This window comes from Podarcis tiliguerta (assembly GCF_965153285.1).
Source record: "Podarcis tiliguerta genome assembly, chromosome: 2".
Taxonomy (NCBI): domain Eukaryota; kingdom Metazoa; phylum Chordata; class Lepidosauria; order Squamata; family Lacertidae; genus Podarcis; species Podarcis tiliguerta.
In genome coordinates, this window is record NC_139535.1 from 28409761 (window position 1) to 28428595 (window position 18835).

Below are 18835 nucleotides of genomic sequence, written 5' to 3' on the forward strand. Positions count from 1 at the left end.
GCGAAAGTCAGAAAAGGGGAATACACTTGGGGGTAGCAACGGAGCAGGGAACCTGACCTCTACCCTTCCCAAATGCAACCAGGAGCTCATTGCTATGGCCCGAGCCCCCTTGACAGAGTAGACAAGCAATAATTAGCCCCCGATTCCTTTAACGGAATCCCTTACAGCAGCAGCATTAGAGGGGCAGGCACAGCCAATCCATGCCCCTCAACCAACCAAACCATAAACCAGTGCCTAACCACAACCTTACAAGTTGTAGCGATTTGCTACGCAGTAGGCAAAACCCAAATGGCCCCAGCCAATCAGCCAGATGGACAAAATTCCTACCGGGCCCCTGCCCCAAGAGCAGACGACCCCATGACAGGCATAGCAAGGTCAAAACGAACAACCCTAACTCGGGGGGGGGGCGGGCAATCCAATTCACGGGTGAAAAGAGGAAGCCCTAGCCTCGTGCAAGGAGTTTTAGCATTTCTGGCTGTCAATCAACAAATAGCAACATTAACTTCTTCCCAACAACAAGAGAAGCCCCAATCGCATCAGTGGCCAACGATCAATTAGCCCTCCCCCAACTTTGGAGTGTCCTGGCGGCCCCCACCACAACACGTGCTCTCCATGAAGGAGAACACGCTTTTCCAATCGCAGAGATTGGATTTCATGCTCAACTGAATGTGGTTAGATGGAATTTCACTCCAGACTTCCCTGGGTCTTGTCCTATCTTGGGCTACAGCTACCTCCTGTTATCACCAGGTTGGGCACCTTCTTCCATACCAACAACCCCAGGCCTTTCAACTGGGGCAGGGGTGGGGTGCAGTTGTCACTGAAGTGCTGTTGGGCTTGGGCTGCTGCACAGTCGTGAGAGGGTGCTCTCCACTGTGTTTTATTTTTTTATTTTAAAATTAACGTGGTTGCATATTTTGTAACATTGGAAAGTGCCCTGGGATCACTATGAAGAGTCCTCTCCAAATTCAGTAAATAAAGCCACCATTTTAGGGAGGCATATGAAACATCTTATGTGTGCTATTGAAAAATGGAAGGATTTTTGTTGTTTTTGTTCAAAGAGAGCAATTTGTGTCTGCCCCAGATCCTGATAAAAAGGCTTGAACCCTAGGGTTTTTTTTCTTCCATTTATGCAATGGTTGGGGGGGGGCAAGTGGTGTCAATTCTTCTCTCCATCTTCAGACCAATACATCCCACATAATTCCTAAGTGTTTCCTTTTCCAACTCCCAGAAATTGGGGAAGGGGCACAGGAAAGAGGAAGGTGAACTCAACTTAATTCATGGAGGAGAAGTCAGGATTGATACAACTTTGTGTGAAGTGGTTCTTCTCTATGTTTCTAAGTTCAGTAGAAACAACATTTGATATTCTTTACACCAACATTATTTCCTGTTATGATTTTTACTAATGGTGCGTTCATAAGAAATTCAGAACAGAGAAAGGGTTACCGCTGTACGTTAGCATGTTAGCATTTTAGATATAAAGAACGCTTCAGCTGGGAAAATTAAGAATTAGTTAATTGGTTACAGAGCTTTAATTAAAGGTTACAAATGGACTACTTCATATTTTTATTCTCTGTAACCAACTGGCAAGAACTAAACTTCCGTGCCACAAATTAGAGCACAAGCTTGTTGTTCTTTAACCTGCAGAAACAGTGCAGGTTGAATGTAATATATTTTATGTGTTGCGTGTGCTTTTCCCTTTCACTGTATCCACATCCAAGTCACAGGTAAGGTGATTTATATTTAATAGGAATCTTATGGGACCATCAAAAAGGGCATTTATTTGCTACTGAAATATCAATTAAGATAATATGCAAAGTAATACAGTAATCAAATAAACCTGATGGATAACATAAACTTTCTCCCCCCACCCCCCCACCCCAAAGCTGCACAGGCATGCTAACAAATCTATTTGATCAATATATGGGATGTAAAAAAAGAAAAGGAAAAGAAAAGACAAGATTGACTGATGAATAAAATGAAACTGACACAAATAGGCTGACAGCCAGTTTCAAGTCTCTTTAGGGCAAATGCAATTAACTTAGAATAATAGACTCAAATTTGATGGTTAGAAATGCATTTTTATTAACAATCACAGCCTGAATCATTATGTGAGCTTATGAATAAAATTGTACTTATATTTAGCATATGTGTGTGTATATACATATATCAAAGTATATATGAAGAAAAGGAGAGAACATTGTTTTTAAGCATCAGAATGCGAAGGGGGGGGGGTGAAGAAACCTGATGAGATTTTAAATAAAGATACATATACAACCATATCTGTAAATATAGCAAGTATATAAGGATGCGGCGCTTAGATATACAGTATAGCATAGATCATCACCTCCCGCCAGCCAGCTAGTCCCCCAAACTCCTAGGCCTTTTGGGATATAGATCTGCAATCAGGGTTTTTACCAATTTCATTCTGAAGAAGAGAAGTCATTACTAGAAAACTATGCTCATTCTCTTTAGTTTAATAGCTTTTTAAAATGATTCATTTAAGGAAGAAAAGATTAACACTATATTTACCAAGTGTTTTATTTCTGCTAGCAATGCCATCACAGTGACATTTTGTAATCTATATTTAAACTTTTTCTTTCCTTTTCTAAAAAGTAGTGGGAGGATTAGTAGTGTCGACATTTTTTTCTACAGCATGTTTGTCATTGGACCCTATTTGCACAAATAATGTTGTTCTAAATCAAAAATTGATGGATGTGAGAAGAATAAGAGAAAGAGGATATGGGCTGAATATGATGCGATAGTCAGGGTATAATCTTCAGGATATGACTGTGGGTTGACGCAAAGGTATGCCCACATATTTTTTTTTCATCTGGTCATAGCTACTTGTACTGCAGCAAAAGTTACTCTTGAGGATCCTTCACTTTTCGAGGGAAACCTTTTAGATGGAGGGTGAAAGTAGCTGTGCTAGAAAGGGGTGTGGAATGTGATTATGGGTATCAAGTCTTTACAGGATTCCAGGAATTGGGATTCCAAGATCCAGAGAGAGCTGGCTGCCGGTCCAAGGGGGCTATAAGCAGGTGTATGGTCTCAGAAGGGGAGAAGTTCCAAAACTGCAATCAAGGCTCAGATGGACTGGAAGCAAGTTTGCAGTCAAAACTAGACATGGTTAAGTTCCAGAGCAGCAGTCAAAGATCTGGCAGACCAGGAGCAAGAACAGATTAAAAAACAGACAGGCTGGCAACATCCAGAGAAGTACCGTATTTTTTGCTCTATAAGACTCACTTTTTCCCTCCTAAAAAGTAAGGGGAAATGTATGTGCGTCTTATGGAGCGAATGCAGGCTGCACAGCTATCCCAGAAGCCAGAACATCAAGAGGGATTGCTGCTTTCACTGCGCAGCGATCCCTCTTGCTGTTCTGGCTTCTGAGGTTCAGATTATTTTTTTTCTTGTTTTCCTCCTCCAAAAACTAGGTGCGTCTTGTGGTCTGGTGCGTCTTATAGAGCGAAAAATACGGTAACTAATGGCCATAGGCAAGCGGTTAGGTCTGCCTTTCCTAACTTCCAGGTGTTTTAGACTACAACTCTCTGAATTCCTGACCATTGCCCAATCTCTCCATCTACCAGAGCACCACAATCAGTCATCTGTGGGGCAGGGAGGGCACGAGTCTTTTGCCTGATCTATCCAGATTCTTATTGTAGTCTTACATTGTCTTCTCCTTGTATGCTGCATTCTTGGAGACAATCATCTCCCACTACACATGGCTAGTGTTTAATCCCTTCAGTAACACCACATGTCATCAAGCCCGAAGTCTTCCATTCCACTAGAAATTTTATACAGGTGTGAATCATTTAACTTTCGGATTTCTTCCTTCTGTGCACAATGTACCAGAAGAGTATCCCTTAAAAGCTTAGTCTCTCTCCCCCCCCCCCCCCCGCAATTAATCAACTTAAAGGTTATTTCCAAGAGTGAAAGCAGTCAGTCACTTGACTAAATTGCCTTCATTTTCATGTTTACCTGCATAGTACATACGCATAATGTCAGTTTTGTAATTTTAGTTTGCTATAATTTATTATTTACTTACCTTTCTTTGGTAATTTATCACCTGCTCTTCATTAGAATCAATGCCAGAGCAGGATATAACATAAAAATATATAACACGTAATAAAATAAAACAATCTTTTTTAAAAAAAAAAAACCCAGCCAGCACAACAATAAATCAAATTTATATCACAGTATCATGAGAACAACGAAACATCTAGCCAAATGCCTCAGAAAATAGAAATGTCTTTGCAAGCACAAAAGGAATTGAGCCAGAATGGTTCTAAACTAGTGGCTGATTTGAATACTGTGGGGTGCTGAAGGTTGCATACACACGTTTTGTTCTAGAATCAATGGAGGCTAATTTTTCTATATACACAATCTAGATCCACTGCATATTTTTTTGCCCCTGAAAAGTGTTTCATAAGAAGCTCATTTTATTTCAAAAATGAAAGCAGACAGCAGATTGGTTCTGCATTACTCCATAATGTGTCCATTTGAAAGCAGAAGGTCCTGTCAGGTCTCCACACCTGCCCAATGGTGTTGTGGGTGGGGGTCTACCATGATCACAATCGCCACTTGCTTCTTCATTCAGCTACAACATGTGCAGGGAGAAAAGGATGTTTTCAAATGTGTATTAAGTAACCACACCTATCCATGTGGACGGCAAAATCTAGAACCAAGCTGGATTGAAAGTATCCAGTGGAGAATGAGTGCAGATGATTCCAGACTGAGAAAAACAATATTCTGGGGTCCTATAACGGGGTTAGTTTGCATGGAGCCAAAGTCATAAACAGGGACTGGTGGTGCCTGCCTGATTACTTTTCCAAATAATGGCAAAAAGAACAAACCACAGTTGCAACAAAATCACCAACCCAGCACAGAGAGCAAGGTACATCACATCCTTCATTCTGATAACCACCATTCCATTCCATTTGAGCACTTGAGACATTCTCCCCCCTCCACCATCCAAGCTAAATGGTTTCCTAAATAAGCACAAGACCAGGTGTTTCTGATGGAGGAATGGAAATAAATTCTAAAACATCATGTGCAAAATTGGTAATCTCAGCTCATCAGTGCCAGCTACTGATTTTTTTTTTCATATTAAAAAGAGCAAAGTGTGAGAGACTAGGGTGCACATTTTAAGACATGCTGCTTAACAGTCAGGTATCGCCACCCCTTCTTAGAAATCTGAATTAGCCTCTGGCATGATTTCCTTCCCCACCCCACCCCCTCCCTCAGTATAATCATGTTGAGACACAAGAAACATAAGGAGAAGCTTTATACAGAGTCAGGCTCTTGGTCCTTCTGGCTCGGTATTGTCTACACAAACTGGCAGGAGCTCTCCAGGTTTCCGGACAGAGCTCCTACCTGCTGGAATGCTGGTCCTTCTTCAGATGTTTAGTCACTAAGTGGTGGCCCTTCAATTCTTACTCTTGGCTGCAATTCAAAAGTCATTTACATGAGATTCCTGCATTGTAAAGTGTTTGACTAGATGATCCTCAGTGTCTCTTCCAACTCTACAATTCTATGATTCAATGCATCTGAAGAAACAAAGGAAGTCATGTACGCACATAGAAATGTCTGTATTTTCACTCCTACATGCCGCTCACTCAAGGAGCACAGTTCTCTTGCACACAACTGACTTCTCTGAATCACAGCCTATGTGAACTTTCTCTTGCACAGTTGATATAAGAAAAGGGGCAACCTAGGAATGGTGAGTAAAACAGGATTCTCAAGTTTCTGCTTCCTGTGTGTTGATAAGAACCCTGCTGAAGACTTCAGAACAGCTGGGAGAAGAAGAGCAGCAAAAAGCCAGGAGTGGGCAGAAGAAGCATCTGTGCTTCTGGAAAACCCTGTTCCTGCTGCCACTGGCTTGGTCTCAAAGATGCCTTGCATGTACAAAGAGGCACTTGTGCTTGTGCAAGGCAGCCCTGTTAAATCATTCTGATTTCCCCATTCCCCTAGACTAGAGTCTCCCTTGCCCCTCAGCTCAGCTGCAGGTGCTCAGGATGGAGGAAAGAAGAAAGCTTCACTGTGTGAATAGAGTTTTGCACCACTCTTCTATGGCTCCCACCCCACACGTTTGCAGCTGCCTCTGCTGCTGCTTCTGCTCCATGGACTTGGTGTCTTGCCTTTATTTCTGCCGCTGCCAAGTCTGAAGCGAGAGGCAGTCCAGGAAACAGGGCATCGGAACGGCACCAGAATAATCCACCCCAAGTCCAGCAAACACAAAGCTCTGCACTCGATTAGCCTTTCCTCCCCAGAGAATCTCAATAATATATGTGGCTTCCCGTGTTTTTACGGATGGAAGAAAGACCATAGTGATCATTTGATTCAATGGCTAAATAATACAAAGCATAGAAATCCATCCAGTAATTCTTGAAGTGGAGGGAATTAACATCGCTGAGTGCATCAGTGAACAATGTCAAGCCCAAAGAGTCAACGCAAGGCCAGTTTTGCATCTCACATTTAGTGCTCAATCCCTTTCTTGATGAAGCGAAAGGGGGGGATTTGCTGTTGACTTTGATGGAAGCAGGATCAAGCCCTTTCTTTGCGAGCAGTGACATGGAAGGTGGTGTTATGAAGAATGATTATATTTAAAATAGCTGTGATGTAATATCAATGTCAAGTCCATTATTTAAACAGATGTAAATTTGCTCTGCTCTTGAACTCTGGTGAATTTTGATGGCAATATTAAAGGGATACTATTAAAACTACTTAAAACATCTATTTGTTGGAGAGAAAGGAAGGAGAGAACATGTGTACATGGCATTGGTAGGGACCTGGTTCAAACTGCTTCCTTAATCACTTGCTGCAATTATTTATTTGTAAAGCTGCTTATATTCTAGCAAATTATAATATGAATAAGCAGCTAAAAGAGGAAACAGCAAACATATATAGGATCATGTGCATGTACTTAAAATTAGCTTCTTTAGGACAATATTTTTCACACATCTGTAGGTCTCCCTCAGTCCAATGAGCTCAGGGAACCAAAGATGGTATTATCCCATTCTGAGCTCACACAGCTATGGAGCCCACTCTCAGTACCAGCATCTGGTGACTACCAGGCCCCCAAACCCCAACCAGTTCTACCAGTACTGGGATTTGCCTTGAAGCCAATCCAGTATCTGGTGTTTGTGTCAGCCATTTACATTTCTAAACTATGCCCCTGACATAGTGCCAGTCCATGGAATTGTGGGAAATTACAATGGCTGCCAGGTCCAGCTCACAGCCAGCTCAGGGATAATAGGACCTGGAGTTTTGCAACACCTGGAGCTGAAAGTTCCCCTTCCCTCCCTGTAGCAATATTTGAAGTTAGCTTCAACAAAATGATTTGGGAAAGTGGGGAGGGGGACAATGAACCTATGAAAAAGGTTGTGTTGCCAAACTCCAGACCCCTCATATTCAGATTTTTCTCATCCATTAAAGTTGGCAGTTCTTTTAAGGATAACAAGCATATATCTCTGAGTCCATTATCACAATGTCTTGAGGAAGGGAACTTGCCATTAATAAATGCAGAGCACACGGGTCAAAAATATCAATATGAAAAATGGAAAATATTTTCAAGTATTACATTAGTGTCAAAACTTCGGCTGATGGAGAAATCTGAGGAAAGTAATGCGCAGTAGAACAATGGAAAGAGAAGTGGGCGTATTTTAGGAGAGCGCATCGGCTCTCTGAATATCCTGAATTACAAGGCTAATTGCTTGTTTTTGAAAATGCAAATACAGTAGTACCTCGGGTTAAGTACTTAATTCATTCCAGAGGTCCGTTCTTAACCTGGAACTGTTCTTAACCTGAAGCACCACTTTAGCTAATGGGGCCTCCTGCTGCCGCCGCGCCGCCAGAGCATGATTTCTGTTCTCATCCTGAAGCAAAGTTCTTAACCTGAAACACTATTTCTAGATTAGCGGAGTCTGTAACCTGAAGCGTATGTAACCTGAGGTACCACTGTATATATATATATTTTTAAGGCTAATTGGGGGGAAGTGGCGAAGGTGCTCACATTTCCGAGTCAAATTGTACCATTAACAGGACATTTGGGGGCAGATCAGAGACTTCCTAAGATTCCAAAATTCCACAGCAGTCCCCCTCAAACTGAAACAAAACCAAGCTGACTGGTGAAACCCCCAAAGCTTGAGAAGGGAAGGGATGAAGTGTGTGTGAAGGGGAGGGGGAAGTGAAGGAATGAAAATGGACATATATTTCCATCCCTAATAGGGAAGGAAGAATGAAGAATGTAGGTACTTGGAAAAATAAGCAGAGGAAGGGTATTGGGGGAAGACATTGTGGTCCCTAACCAGCAAAGAGGAAGGGGTGTGCCTGCAATTTTCCCTGTCGCAGCCACTATCTGCAAGGTACAAAACTTCATGCATTAATATTGTTTATGCTGCATTGTCACTGTGAAAGGGCTCTGTCAGTAGTGCCTGCTGCATTTTCCAGAATTGGCAGCGATACTATAAGGGATATCGAAGTACCCATTTTGTTGCTCTGGGACCCAGACATTTTCCACTGTCTGAGTATTATATACAATGGGACGGAAAGGTACAAATTAAGTCATTTTACGCATAAAACTGTTTCATTTGAAATCTAGTTAAAATTATTTTAATGACTTACGTAAAGTGAAATATCAGGTTTTCCCTTTATTCCTTCTTCTTGGCTTTGGCGTCACGCAGGCATATTAATGATTATTTGTCAAAGTCACACTGTTTGCTTACAAGGTATGAAGGCTTTTTAGACACTATGATGACAGCTTTTGACTCGCTTGATAATATTTGGAGTAAGCCATAAAAGCCAATCTCTGAACGAACAGACCACTTTTATTGGCTTTTAGTCCCATTACTGCTATCATAAGTGGTAAATTGGCCTAATTCAAGTAATGCTGCTGCGTCATACTGGAAAACCACTGCTTAGTTTTCAACTTTATTTATTTTTACATGGTTGTACTTTAAGATATGATGGTTAAAAACTAGTGCATCGCAGCCCTACCAGAGGTCCCCTCTGGGGCATGGCTCCTAGCAGCCTGTGAGAAAGTGTGCACTCCTGGGTTGTGGTTCTACTGTTGCACCTATTTTGTGAATGAAATGTTCTCCAGTATAAAGCGTGTTACAAAGCCCAGGCAGGAACATATGGAAAGCAGTGCATAAGTCAAGCCAGGACTCCAGTTGCTGCCAAATTATAAGCACAAGGTTTTGCACAACAACAGTGAACTGTACTGTACTCGATAGGCTGTCCCCCAACTTTGGGCACAGACCAGCAAATGTACAGCTATGGTTCTCTGCAGTGCAGGGGCAGGGAACCTTTATCAGCTGCATTCCCTTACGAGCAGCCACATTTCAGTGTGATTTGATGTTTTGTTTTATCCCTTTATATTTTATTGGAAGTCACCCAGAGTGGCTGGGGTAACCCAGTGAGGTGGACAGGTTATATGGAGGAGGAGGAGGAGGAGGAGGAGGAGGAGGAGGAGGAGGAAGAAGAAGAAGAAGAAGAAGAAGAAGAAGAAGAAGAAGAAGAAGAAGAAGAAGAAGTTGTTAATATCCTGGGAAGTCATCTTAAGGAGAGGACACACCACTGCCTCATTCAAGACAGATGGTAGCTCCCTTCTCCATTCAGTCCCTCCCTGGACCCACCCATTCAGCCATATGGCTAGCTCTAACTGTGACATCCAGCTCTGCCTGAATCTGAGTGGTTTTATGCCTCACAAAGTTGTTGCAGTAGGCCTCCCAGGGTGTCAGAACAATGCTCTTTTAGCTAGATGACAAAAGGCCATGTACCACTGAAAAAAGCTCTGCTGGACGGCTACTTGCAGGTGCAACAGTGCCAGTGAAGTAAGTTTTATTTACCACCACCATGTGGTGGGCATGATGGTGCAACCTCACCTGTGTTTGGTTAGATTTGGATTGAGTCAGAGTCAGAGTCTGATGCAAAAGTTCACTCTCACACAACACAAACACACTGGAGTTTTATTTCAGACTGGTTTGTTTTAATGGTAAGAGATTAATATCATCTTTATTATTTATAGTCTAGAGAGTAATTCATGATTAAATAATATAAGAAGCCGGGCTACAAATTTACCTCTTAATTATAGATGCGGCAACACTGCTAAATTGTGTTCCTGTCTCCACTAAGTAATCTCTGGAATCTAGCAGAAGAAACTTGGCACCTGAGCCATTCCATCAACGTCGAAAGAAAGTGTTCCCCTTCCTATTCAAACTGCTTGCAGGGATTTTCCAGCAAAGCTGAAGTGAAGTCTAATTTGTGCTAGTAATTAGTACAAAGATGCATTGTCAGCCATGAGGCCTTTAAGAAAAAAAAAATTGGCCAGAGAAGCCCAAAACACCCAACTACTACTTCCCTTGTCTTTTTAGTGGAATTGGTTAGATCTCCTCTCTCTCTCTCTCTCTCTCTCTCTCTCTCTCTCTCTCTCTCTCTCTGTGTGTGTGTGTGTGTGTGTCAATTTCAGGTTCTTCTTTTACTTTTGTCCTTATATTTGTTTACTTGCTGTTTCTCTTCTGAGATCACAAGTTGCTTTGCGATGCTTCCACGTCAAAAGTGACAAAATAACAACAACAACAATAGTAGCATCAGCAGCTTTGAATCACACATTGCTGCCATAGTGGTGTGTGGTCTATTTCATCCCAATTTCCCATCCTGAAAAGAAAAAACCAACTTTTAAGCCTCATCTCTGCCAATTCTGAAAATACTGTGTCTGTAAATGTTGGTTGATCCTTCACTTAGTTGCAGTGTATCATCTTCTAAGTACTACAGCTTGATAAGTGTACAGAGAGATGTTTTTAATCTCCTTCCCTGCCTCACAAGCCTCCTAAAGGTGTCTCCTGAATGACGTGGAATGGGGTGCAGCTATGTCGGAGTACAGTAGCAGTCAGTGGCATTGTTGCCACTCTGACCTCCCCATCTTCCTTCCAGTAAGGTAAAAGGTAAACAACACCTGGACAGTGAAGTCCAATCAAAGGCAACTATGGGGTTGCAGCACTCATCTCGCTTTTCAGGCCGAGGGAGCCGGCGTTTGTCCACAGACAGCTTCCCGGGTCATGTGGCCAGCAGGATTAAACTGCTTCTGGCACAATGGAACACCTTGGTAGAAACCAGAGCACACTGAAAAGCCTTTTACCTTCCCGCCACAGTGGTACCTATTTATCTCCTTGCACTGGTGTGCTTTCAAACTGCTGGGGTAGCAGGAGCTGGGGTAGAGCAATGGGAGCTCACTCCATTGCGGGTATTCGAACCACCAACCTTCTGATTGGCAAACCCAAGAGGCTCAGTGGTTTAGACCACAGCACGACTCGCATCCCTGGCTCCTCCCAGTAGGCCTCAGCAATGCTGGTGTTGGGAGGTCAGTTAAGCGTCATCCTAACCGCTACTGCCATGCATGTGAAAAATCTTTCACAATGTGGGCGGGAGGAGAAAATTTCCTTCTCCAAACTTCCTCCCATATCTTACTATCCAAGCCTACCATTTAAAAAAAGTTGTAACAGGTAATATCAGGGAACCTGTGTGAAATCCTCAGTTGTAACAGAAATATTCTACTGGGAAGATTAGTTATTTCAGGCCTCCTCTGGTTCCTTGTTCTGCTGGAAATGGCAAGATTACTAAGGAAGGTTAAAGATTTGGAAAGGGGCAAATGTTTTTGCAAATGGGAGCTTAGATGGTGTTTTGATGCAAGCTGAGATGAGGCAAGGCCAGAGAAAAGCACAATGGACAGCTCCATGCAAGGCTCAGGCATGAGAAGAGAGCCCAGATGTTGCTTCAGAAGCAGTTCCTTTCAGGACTGAGCCTTATATAGGAGCTACAGCTCCATCTCAGTAGCTGAGATGTGTATCACTATGTGATGCATATCATTTAAAAAGGGCCCAGTCATTGGTAGCAGAGGCTTGTTCCTATGGAGCGGGGAAGACTTGAGTTGTCTTTGGGCCAGAGGGGTAGTGGCCATGCGCACTCCTTGCAGAAGTGTTCCCAGTAGGGCTGGCCCCGAGGGGAATCCCCCCTCCCACTGGTTCCTAGCCACAAAGAGGGGAGTCTGATCCCAGGGTCTGGAAGATTTTCACAGGGACCATGGCAAATGGGCTAGCTAAATCCCCATCTGTACCCTGGAGCACTGAACCTGATCAGGAGTGGGGAGGGTGGAGGCACTACGGTGGCCTTTTTGCATTTCTAAAAAACACACACACACAAAGCAGAGAAATTTAGCAGAGCCTGGGAAATGGAAAGAAAAAGGAAACACAAGAATCTATGGGCAGTATAACCAAAAAAGCAAGTGTAGGGATTTCCATTTGTGCAATAGAACTTCTGCTTTGTCTCTGCTTCCCATACGCCCATGCGCTCCCACCCTCCACCAATCTGCTCAAGGTGGTTGGGGAGAAGCCCAGAACAAATTTAGGGGGCATGTGACAGTAGGGCATGTTGAATTATTCAACTTTCCAATTCCCAAATGGAGGGGTGCAATGAAGATGTAACATGACTTAGGAATTTGAAAGATATTTTGGTCAGATTAATATAATTTAGTTTTGCTTGGTAAATAAATTGTGTGTAAAATTGCATAGAAATCATTAAAAATGATTGCCAAGTACTTGAAGTTTTTGTTGTTGTTTAGCATTACTTGACATTTTCAGAAGGTAAGATTATTGTTATTTTTATTTTCTGGCAGCAGTTTATATGCTGCTTCATCAGACGTAGAATTACCAAGCTATATGTTCACCAATCACATAAATAGCATATTTGAATTCCTCACGCCCAATGCATGTTCCAGCCATGGAAAAGCACAAAAGAGGCGGCTGAGGAGAAAGTACAGCCTGGGGAGAGTCCTGACTGTTCCCTACCCATACTGTAATTCCTGAGCTGTTCAGTGAGAGTTAAAGGTAAAGGTAAAGGCACCCCTGACCGGTTGCGGCATTCTTCTCGCTTTATTGGCCAAGGGAGCCAGCATACAGCTTCCGGGTCATGTGGCCAGCATGATTAAGCCGCTTCTGGCAAACCAGAGCAGTGCACAGAAACACCGTTTACCTTTCCGCCAGAGCGGTACCTATTTATCTACTTGCACTTTGACATGCTTTCAAATTGCTAGGTGAGCAGGAGTCAGTGAGAGTTAGATGGAGTCAAGAGAGTTTTAAGAATGAAACATTATTTAAAATAGACAGCCAGTATTGGGAAGTTATCAGGCTGGACAGCACAGCTGTCTGGCTGGTGCTGTCCTAACAGAAGCATTTCCTACACCTCCCTAGTTACTGTAACATTGTTTCTCGGAGTGCATTTGAAATCCTTCCCTTCCCAGGAGATTGCATTGCAGAGTTCAAGAGCCACTCAGCTTATAAAACTGCAATTAATAGCAGCAAGCTGGAAGTATGCTACATTTGATAGACTCTGTGCCCACTGGAAGGGAGTCTTTAAATCTGCTTTTTTACAACTTAAAGGAAGGGTTGCATTGATTAATTCACTTGATCATAGGCCCGAAGCTGACAAGGCATCTTCCAGAGATTTTAGCCCTCTGGGATTGGCATCATCACTTTTCGGTCACATTTTGCCCTGCTCTTTAAAGTGGAGAGGAGTCACCTAAGGTTACACAACTTGTGTTTTAAATATTTTACCTGATGCCCCCATGAATAAGTAACTCTGCCACTAGCAATCTTTTGCTAAAATACATCTCTGCTTCAAACTTCAGTTAGCTAAAAAGGCAATCTGGTTTAAAATGGGGGAAAGACCTGGCTCTTTCCTCTGAATGACTGGCTGCATGCACACACATACTTTCCAAAAAACTCCAACAGTGTCCACAGGTCACCACATTTTGTCAGGAAGGGTCATAGCTCAGTGGCAGAGCATCTACATCGCATGTAGAAAGTCACAGGTTCAATCCCCAGAATCTCCCCGTACGGCTGGGAAAGAGTCATTGTCTTATTGAGCTAGATGGACCAATGATGAGACAGCTTCTGGTGTTCATATGTAAAAATCCCAACGCTACAGGTCCTCCTAAATTTTCTACTGCATGCCCTCCTTTAAAATAGCATGGGGTGCCTTCCATGTGTGGTTGGACTATGACCTCCATAATCCCTGGCCATTAGTCATGGTTGCTGGGGTTTATGGTAGTTGTATTCCTACAACATCTGGAAGGGAACACTTTGCTTGCTCCTGGAATAACACATGCCAATGCTTTGTTAGGAGATGGACTGCAAAACACCTAGTCTCTATAATTTCCCCCATTTAAAATCTGCTCTTCCAGCAACAGCAGCTTGTGCCGATGGGAATTCAAAGGGCTTAACCTTGGCTGGATCGTGTCCTACATTTGTGGCTCCTTCTCCTTCTCCTTCTTCTTCCAGGGGCTGATGCTACTGGAGTCAAATATCAAACAACCTCCTCAAAAAGTGCATGGCTCTGTCTTTGGCTCAGCATTTCCTCCACGAATGAAGCGGGTTATGACCTTATAGCCAATAAACACTTAATGGATACATTATAAAGATCACAACCTCTTACTAGTGCACACAATGATGGCACTCGCAGCACATAACGTATTATTTTGCAAAATGTTTTGGAAGCTCTGAGGGCGCAAGGCACTATATAAAGAGAGCTACTACGCCATATCTTTATGGCATATTTCTTCCACTGTGTGGTTCACGGTTGTTGTTTTTAGAAGGCACAAGTAATCAATACAAAACCAGGAATAAAAATAACTTTCCTTTAAAACTGGATGCTAAAAGAACATACTGCTTTCTTGCTTTTGCAGACAGGATCAGGTTCTACTATGCAACTCGCTCTTTTTGCTGAGAGACCTGAAAACTAATATTTTTAAGTGGTGTGGAGCACAAATAAATAAGCATAAAAACCATTAATAAAACATTGGGGCAGCAGAGAGGGGAATCCTGTTCATCTTTCTGCTAGTTGCTTCCTAACACACCCAGTGCCCCAAATCGTCTGGTTCTATCCCTGCCTTCACATTGATGACTGGTAGCTTGCTGTCTATAGAGAAGCCAGAACTACATCTCCCTTTCCCATCACACCACAGAACTATGGCAACAGCCAAAGCTTAGAGGTGGAGCATCTGCCGTTTATGCAGATAGTCCCAGGTCCAATCACCAGCATCTCCTTGTAGGCCTGGATACATCCCCTATCTGAAACCCTGAAGATCTGGATGGACCAATCTCTTATTCAGTATGTTCCTAAAACAAGTCATATGTGTTTCAAGACCAATAAGCCCAAATCAGCCTCTGTAGGCATCCAGGAAAACCTTCCAGGTAAGAAACTCTGGTACCCAGAGGTGGTACACTGCACATTTTATGTTACAAACTAAGCAAACTGAAAACAGCTACGTGTTACTGATGACCACTCTGATCTGCAATGCTAATACATTCATCAAGGGTGGGGGACCAACAGTTCAAAGGAGTTCAAGGTGGCATACATGGTTCTACACCTCCACAACTACCTGTGTGGTAGGTTAGGCCGGCAAACAATGGCTGACTAAAGGTTACTTTGTGAGCTTTATGGCTGAGTGGAGATCTGAACCCTGGTCTCCCAGGTCTTAGTCAATATTTTAACCTTACCGACCTGTTTTGGGGCACCATCAGCAGCAGATTCCCATGTGCTGCACTTCCCATTGGCACAGTGAAAGCCCCTACAGTGGTGGAGTCCCCTCGCCGATGGGCAGGCCCCTCCACCAAATGCTATTCCCCCTCCAGTAGCAAAGATAATGGGAGTTGCTCTCTTAGTTAGTATACCTATTGCACAGGAGTAATTGCGCTAATGCCACTGTAGCAAAAACAAGAGAGACCTGTAGCATTTTGAAGACTAGACTTTGTCTACGGTGAAAGGCAGTCTATACATTCTGGCAGTGCCAGATTTACATATAAGCTAAACAAGCTATAGCTTAGGGCCCCACTCTCTTGAAAAATTTCAAAGGAAAAAAACCCTAGATGTACATTTCCAAAATATAAGATAAAAAACAAATAAAGCCAACATACAGCGACAGTATTTTGTATTGTGTAGGCTCCTATGATGTAAGTCATGGGCCCCACCTGCTATAGAAAGGACCCCACTACCTTCAGTAGCTTAGGGCCTCATCAAACCTAAATCCGGCCCTGCATACTGGAAATAAATAAATACATTGTGGCATTACTTTTCATAGACAAAAGACATTTTCATACTATGTGCACCATGAATGTTCAATGCTCATGCCTGCAGTTTACAACCAGGATAGCGCTGTCATCCTCTCAGACTAAATGTGTTAGTCTTTTGGCAGCCACAGTTTAAAACTCTGTTGTTTCCATTATCATGCAGATGTGAGAACAACATGCAGCTATGTCGAAACATTGCGTATTTTTGAGACAAAACATGTTCTTCTCCTTTGCTCCTTCTAATTCTAATGTATTTTTCGAATGAATCTGAGCAACAGCAAACCAAATGCCACCAAGACATGCAGCCATCTTCCACTAAATCTTTTAATGTCATTATTTGCATTCCAGCCATAAACTTTTGCCAAGCATAATTTCGCAGATAGCGTTTCTCTTTCCTGCAGCCTTACTTTATGTCAGATGCTTCAAAAATTCATTTTGACTGATGAGTGGCACCTATGGCTAACATTTATATCACTATATCTAGAAACTAGGCCCACTTCCAAAGGGGCACCTGAAACTTTCCTTAGATTTTTTTTTTTAACTCAGAATGAAAAATTTGATTACTGAAAAACAGGACTCTCTAAACTTTAGGCCAAGCCCCAGAATAAGCAAAATTCACTTGCCACTGCTGTGGAGGTAGGAGTTAACCGTTGTTGAATTAGACTCTGTTGTGGAGTATTACTGTTATTAGGAAGTATTTCCAGTGATAAACAGTACAACTCACCTTCTTTCAACAACGTTGAAGTATTTTGCTGGTCATTTTCAAAGCTCGGTGTTGTTCTAATTTTCGCTTTGTCTGTCTCTGCTTCTGACATCTACATGGCAGGAAGTAAGATAGTATCAGTACGTTTGAAGTTTGAACATGATGGAAACAATCTCTGCAAAGTTAAAACACTTTATGCCTCAGAGATTTCTCTACTCAAAAGTCCCACTGAGCTCTGCAGTGCTTGCTCTTCGGTATGCAGGTATAGGACTAAAGACTTAATTATATCCCACGACAATCCATGCAATGTGCAGTGTAATCCTAAGCGTGTCTACTCAGAAGTAAGTATGTCCCACTCAGTTCAGTATAGTCTCCTCCCTAGCAACTGTGTTTAGGATGGCAGCTGTACAGCACAACCTTATTTCTGCATGTCTACTCAGAAGTAAGTTCCAATGAGTTCAATGGGACTGACTTTCAGGTATGTGCATACAGGATTGCAGCCTTAAAAGAATTTAGCTTTGGGTGGGTTTTTCCCATTCTCTATATTTATATACTAAGAAGTTTGTGCCATGTTAAATAAAGCACATTTCCCCTTATTTTTCTAAAGATGCTGTATGCTGTAACATCTCTTGCATTAAACCAATATGCCTTTTCGCAGCGCTTTATTAATATTACATGCGTTCTTCGATGGCACTCCTATCAATTTCACGTTGAGTTGTATTAATAATACTTACGAGTAAATTACAGCACGCAGATATGCCGTGCTTGGGTAGGATGTACCCCTCTGCCTGCTTAATGTGATTCTAAACAGCAATAAAGCAAGCTATTAAGCTGCTCACAAATAAATATCAATAAAGAGAAGTTCAGCTAAAGTGTAACCAAAATTTTCTTTACTACCATCCCCAGCCATTTATCTCTCCTAATGAAAATCACCAGCCCCCAAAGCATGAAAAATTACAGTACCTGGGAGTGTTATGTGTGTACATTAGCCTGCTGAGTATTATCTGGATTTCCTGTTGTAGTTTACCTCCACGGATAGCTAGGAAAAAACAATAACACTGGGCTGTCCAGTCTTCTTCTAATTGATTTTCATCCTCTCAGAGTCCAATTAGCTCAACCATTGCCATAGGATTACTTGTACATTCCAAGCAAAAGAGGTGAAGATAATGAGGTCCAGGAGCCTTTGCTTAGTCTGCAGCCTCCCAGGTTGTGTAATGTCCAGCATTCCCTTACACTGACAAAACTAAAAAGATGAGCACGGCAGTCTCTCTTTCCTCTGCTGTGTAGTGTCAGATTTGACTTGCAGCCAGAATCAGCCAACTTAGTGCTAAAATGATTAAAAAAAAATAAAAATCTTTTCTAGTTAAAAAGTTGGGTTTTTGAAGAAACTACATAACAACACTAAGAACAGTCCAGACCAAAAACTGCAATTCATCTGGCAGTGATTCTGTATAAAGGAAGAGACACGTGATCAGCTGTGCCCAATCTGAATGTTGTTGACCACTCGTGGAAGAAGAAGAAGAAGAAGAGTTTGGATTTGATATCCCGCCTTTCACTCCCTTTAAGGAGTCTCAAAGCGGCTGACATTCTCCTTTCCCTTCCTCCCCCACAACAAACACTCTGTGAGGTGAGTGGGGCTAAGAGACTTCAAAGAAGTGTGACTGGCCCAAGGTCACCCAGCAGCTGCATGTGGAGGAGCGGAGACGCGAACCCGGTTCACCAGATTACGAGACTACCGCTCTTAACCACTACACCACACTGGCTGTGGCCCTCCTTCAGAATGCTGGACTACAAGTCCCATCATCCCTGACTATTGACCATGCTGTTGGGGGGGTCATGGTTCAGCAACATCTGGAGGCTCCTGCTTTCACAAAGTAAAAAATAAAAGTAAATGAAATGGGTGGTATTTCTATTGCTTTTCTCTGAAAAACAAAGGTCCTGATCAAGTCAAGTATCAAGCTGTTGTATATTTGCACGACACCATTGAAATCAAGGCTGGACCTGGATTATCTGC

The 18835-nt window shown here is 42.5% G+C and overlaps 1 protein-coding gene across 1 annotated transcript in view; it reads right to left on the bottom strand.

Annotated features, from left to right (window-relative positions):
* Window positions 1-17872, bottom strand: part of MDFIC2 (MyoD family inhibitor domain containing 2) — a gene marked incomplete at its 3' end in the record, with an annotated part of 41264 nt that extends 23392 nt beyond the window's left edge. The window contains exons 1-2 of the mRNA XM_083426783.1: window positions 17785-17872; window positions 16843-16933 (exon numbers count right to left, since the gene is read on the bottom strand). Coding sequence (XP_083282909.1) covers window positions 16843-16933 — 91 coding nt within the window. The 5' untranslated portion in view covers window positions 17785-17872. The remainder of the gene's footprint in view (window positions 1-16842; window positions 16934-17784) is intronic.
* Window positions 17873-18835: the final 963 nt, after the last annotated feature.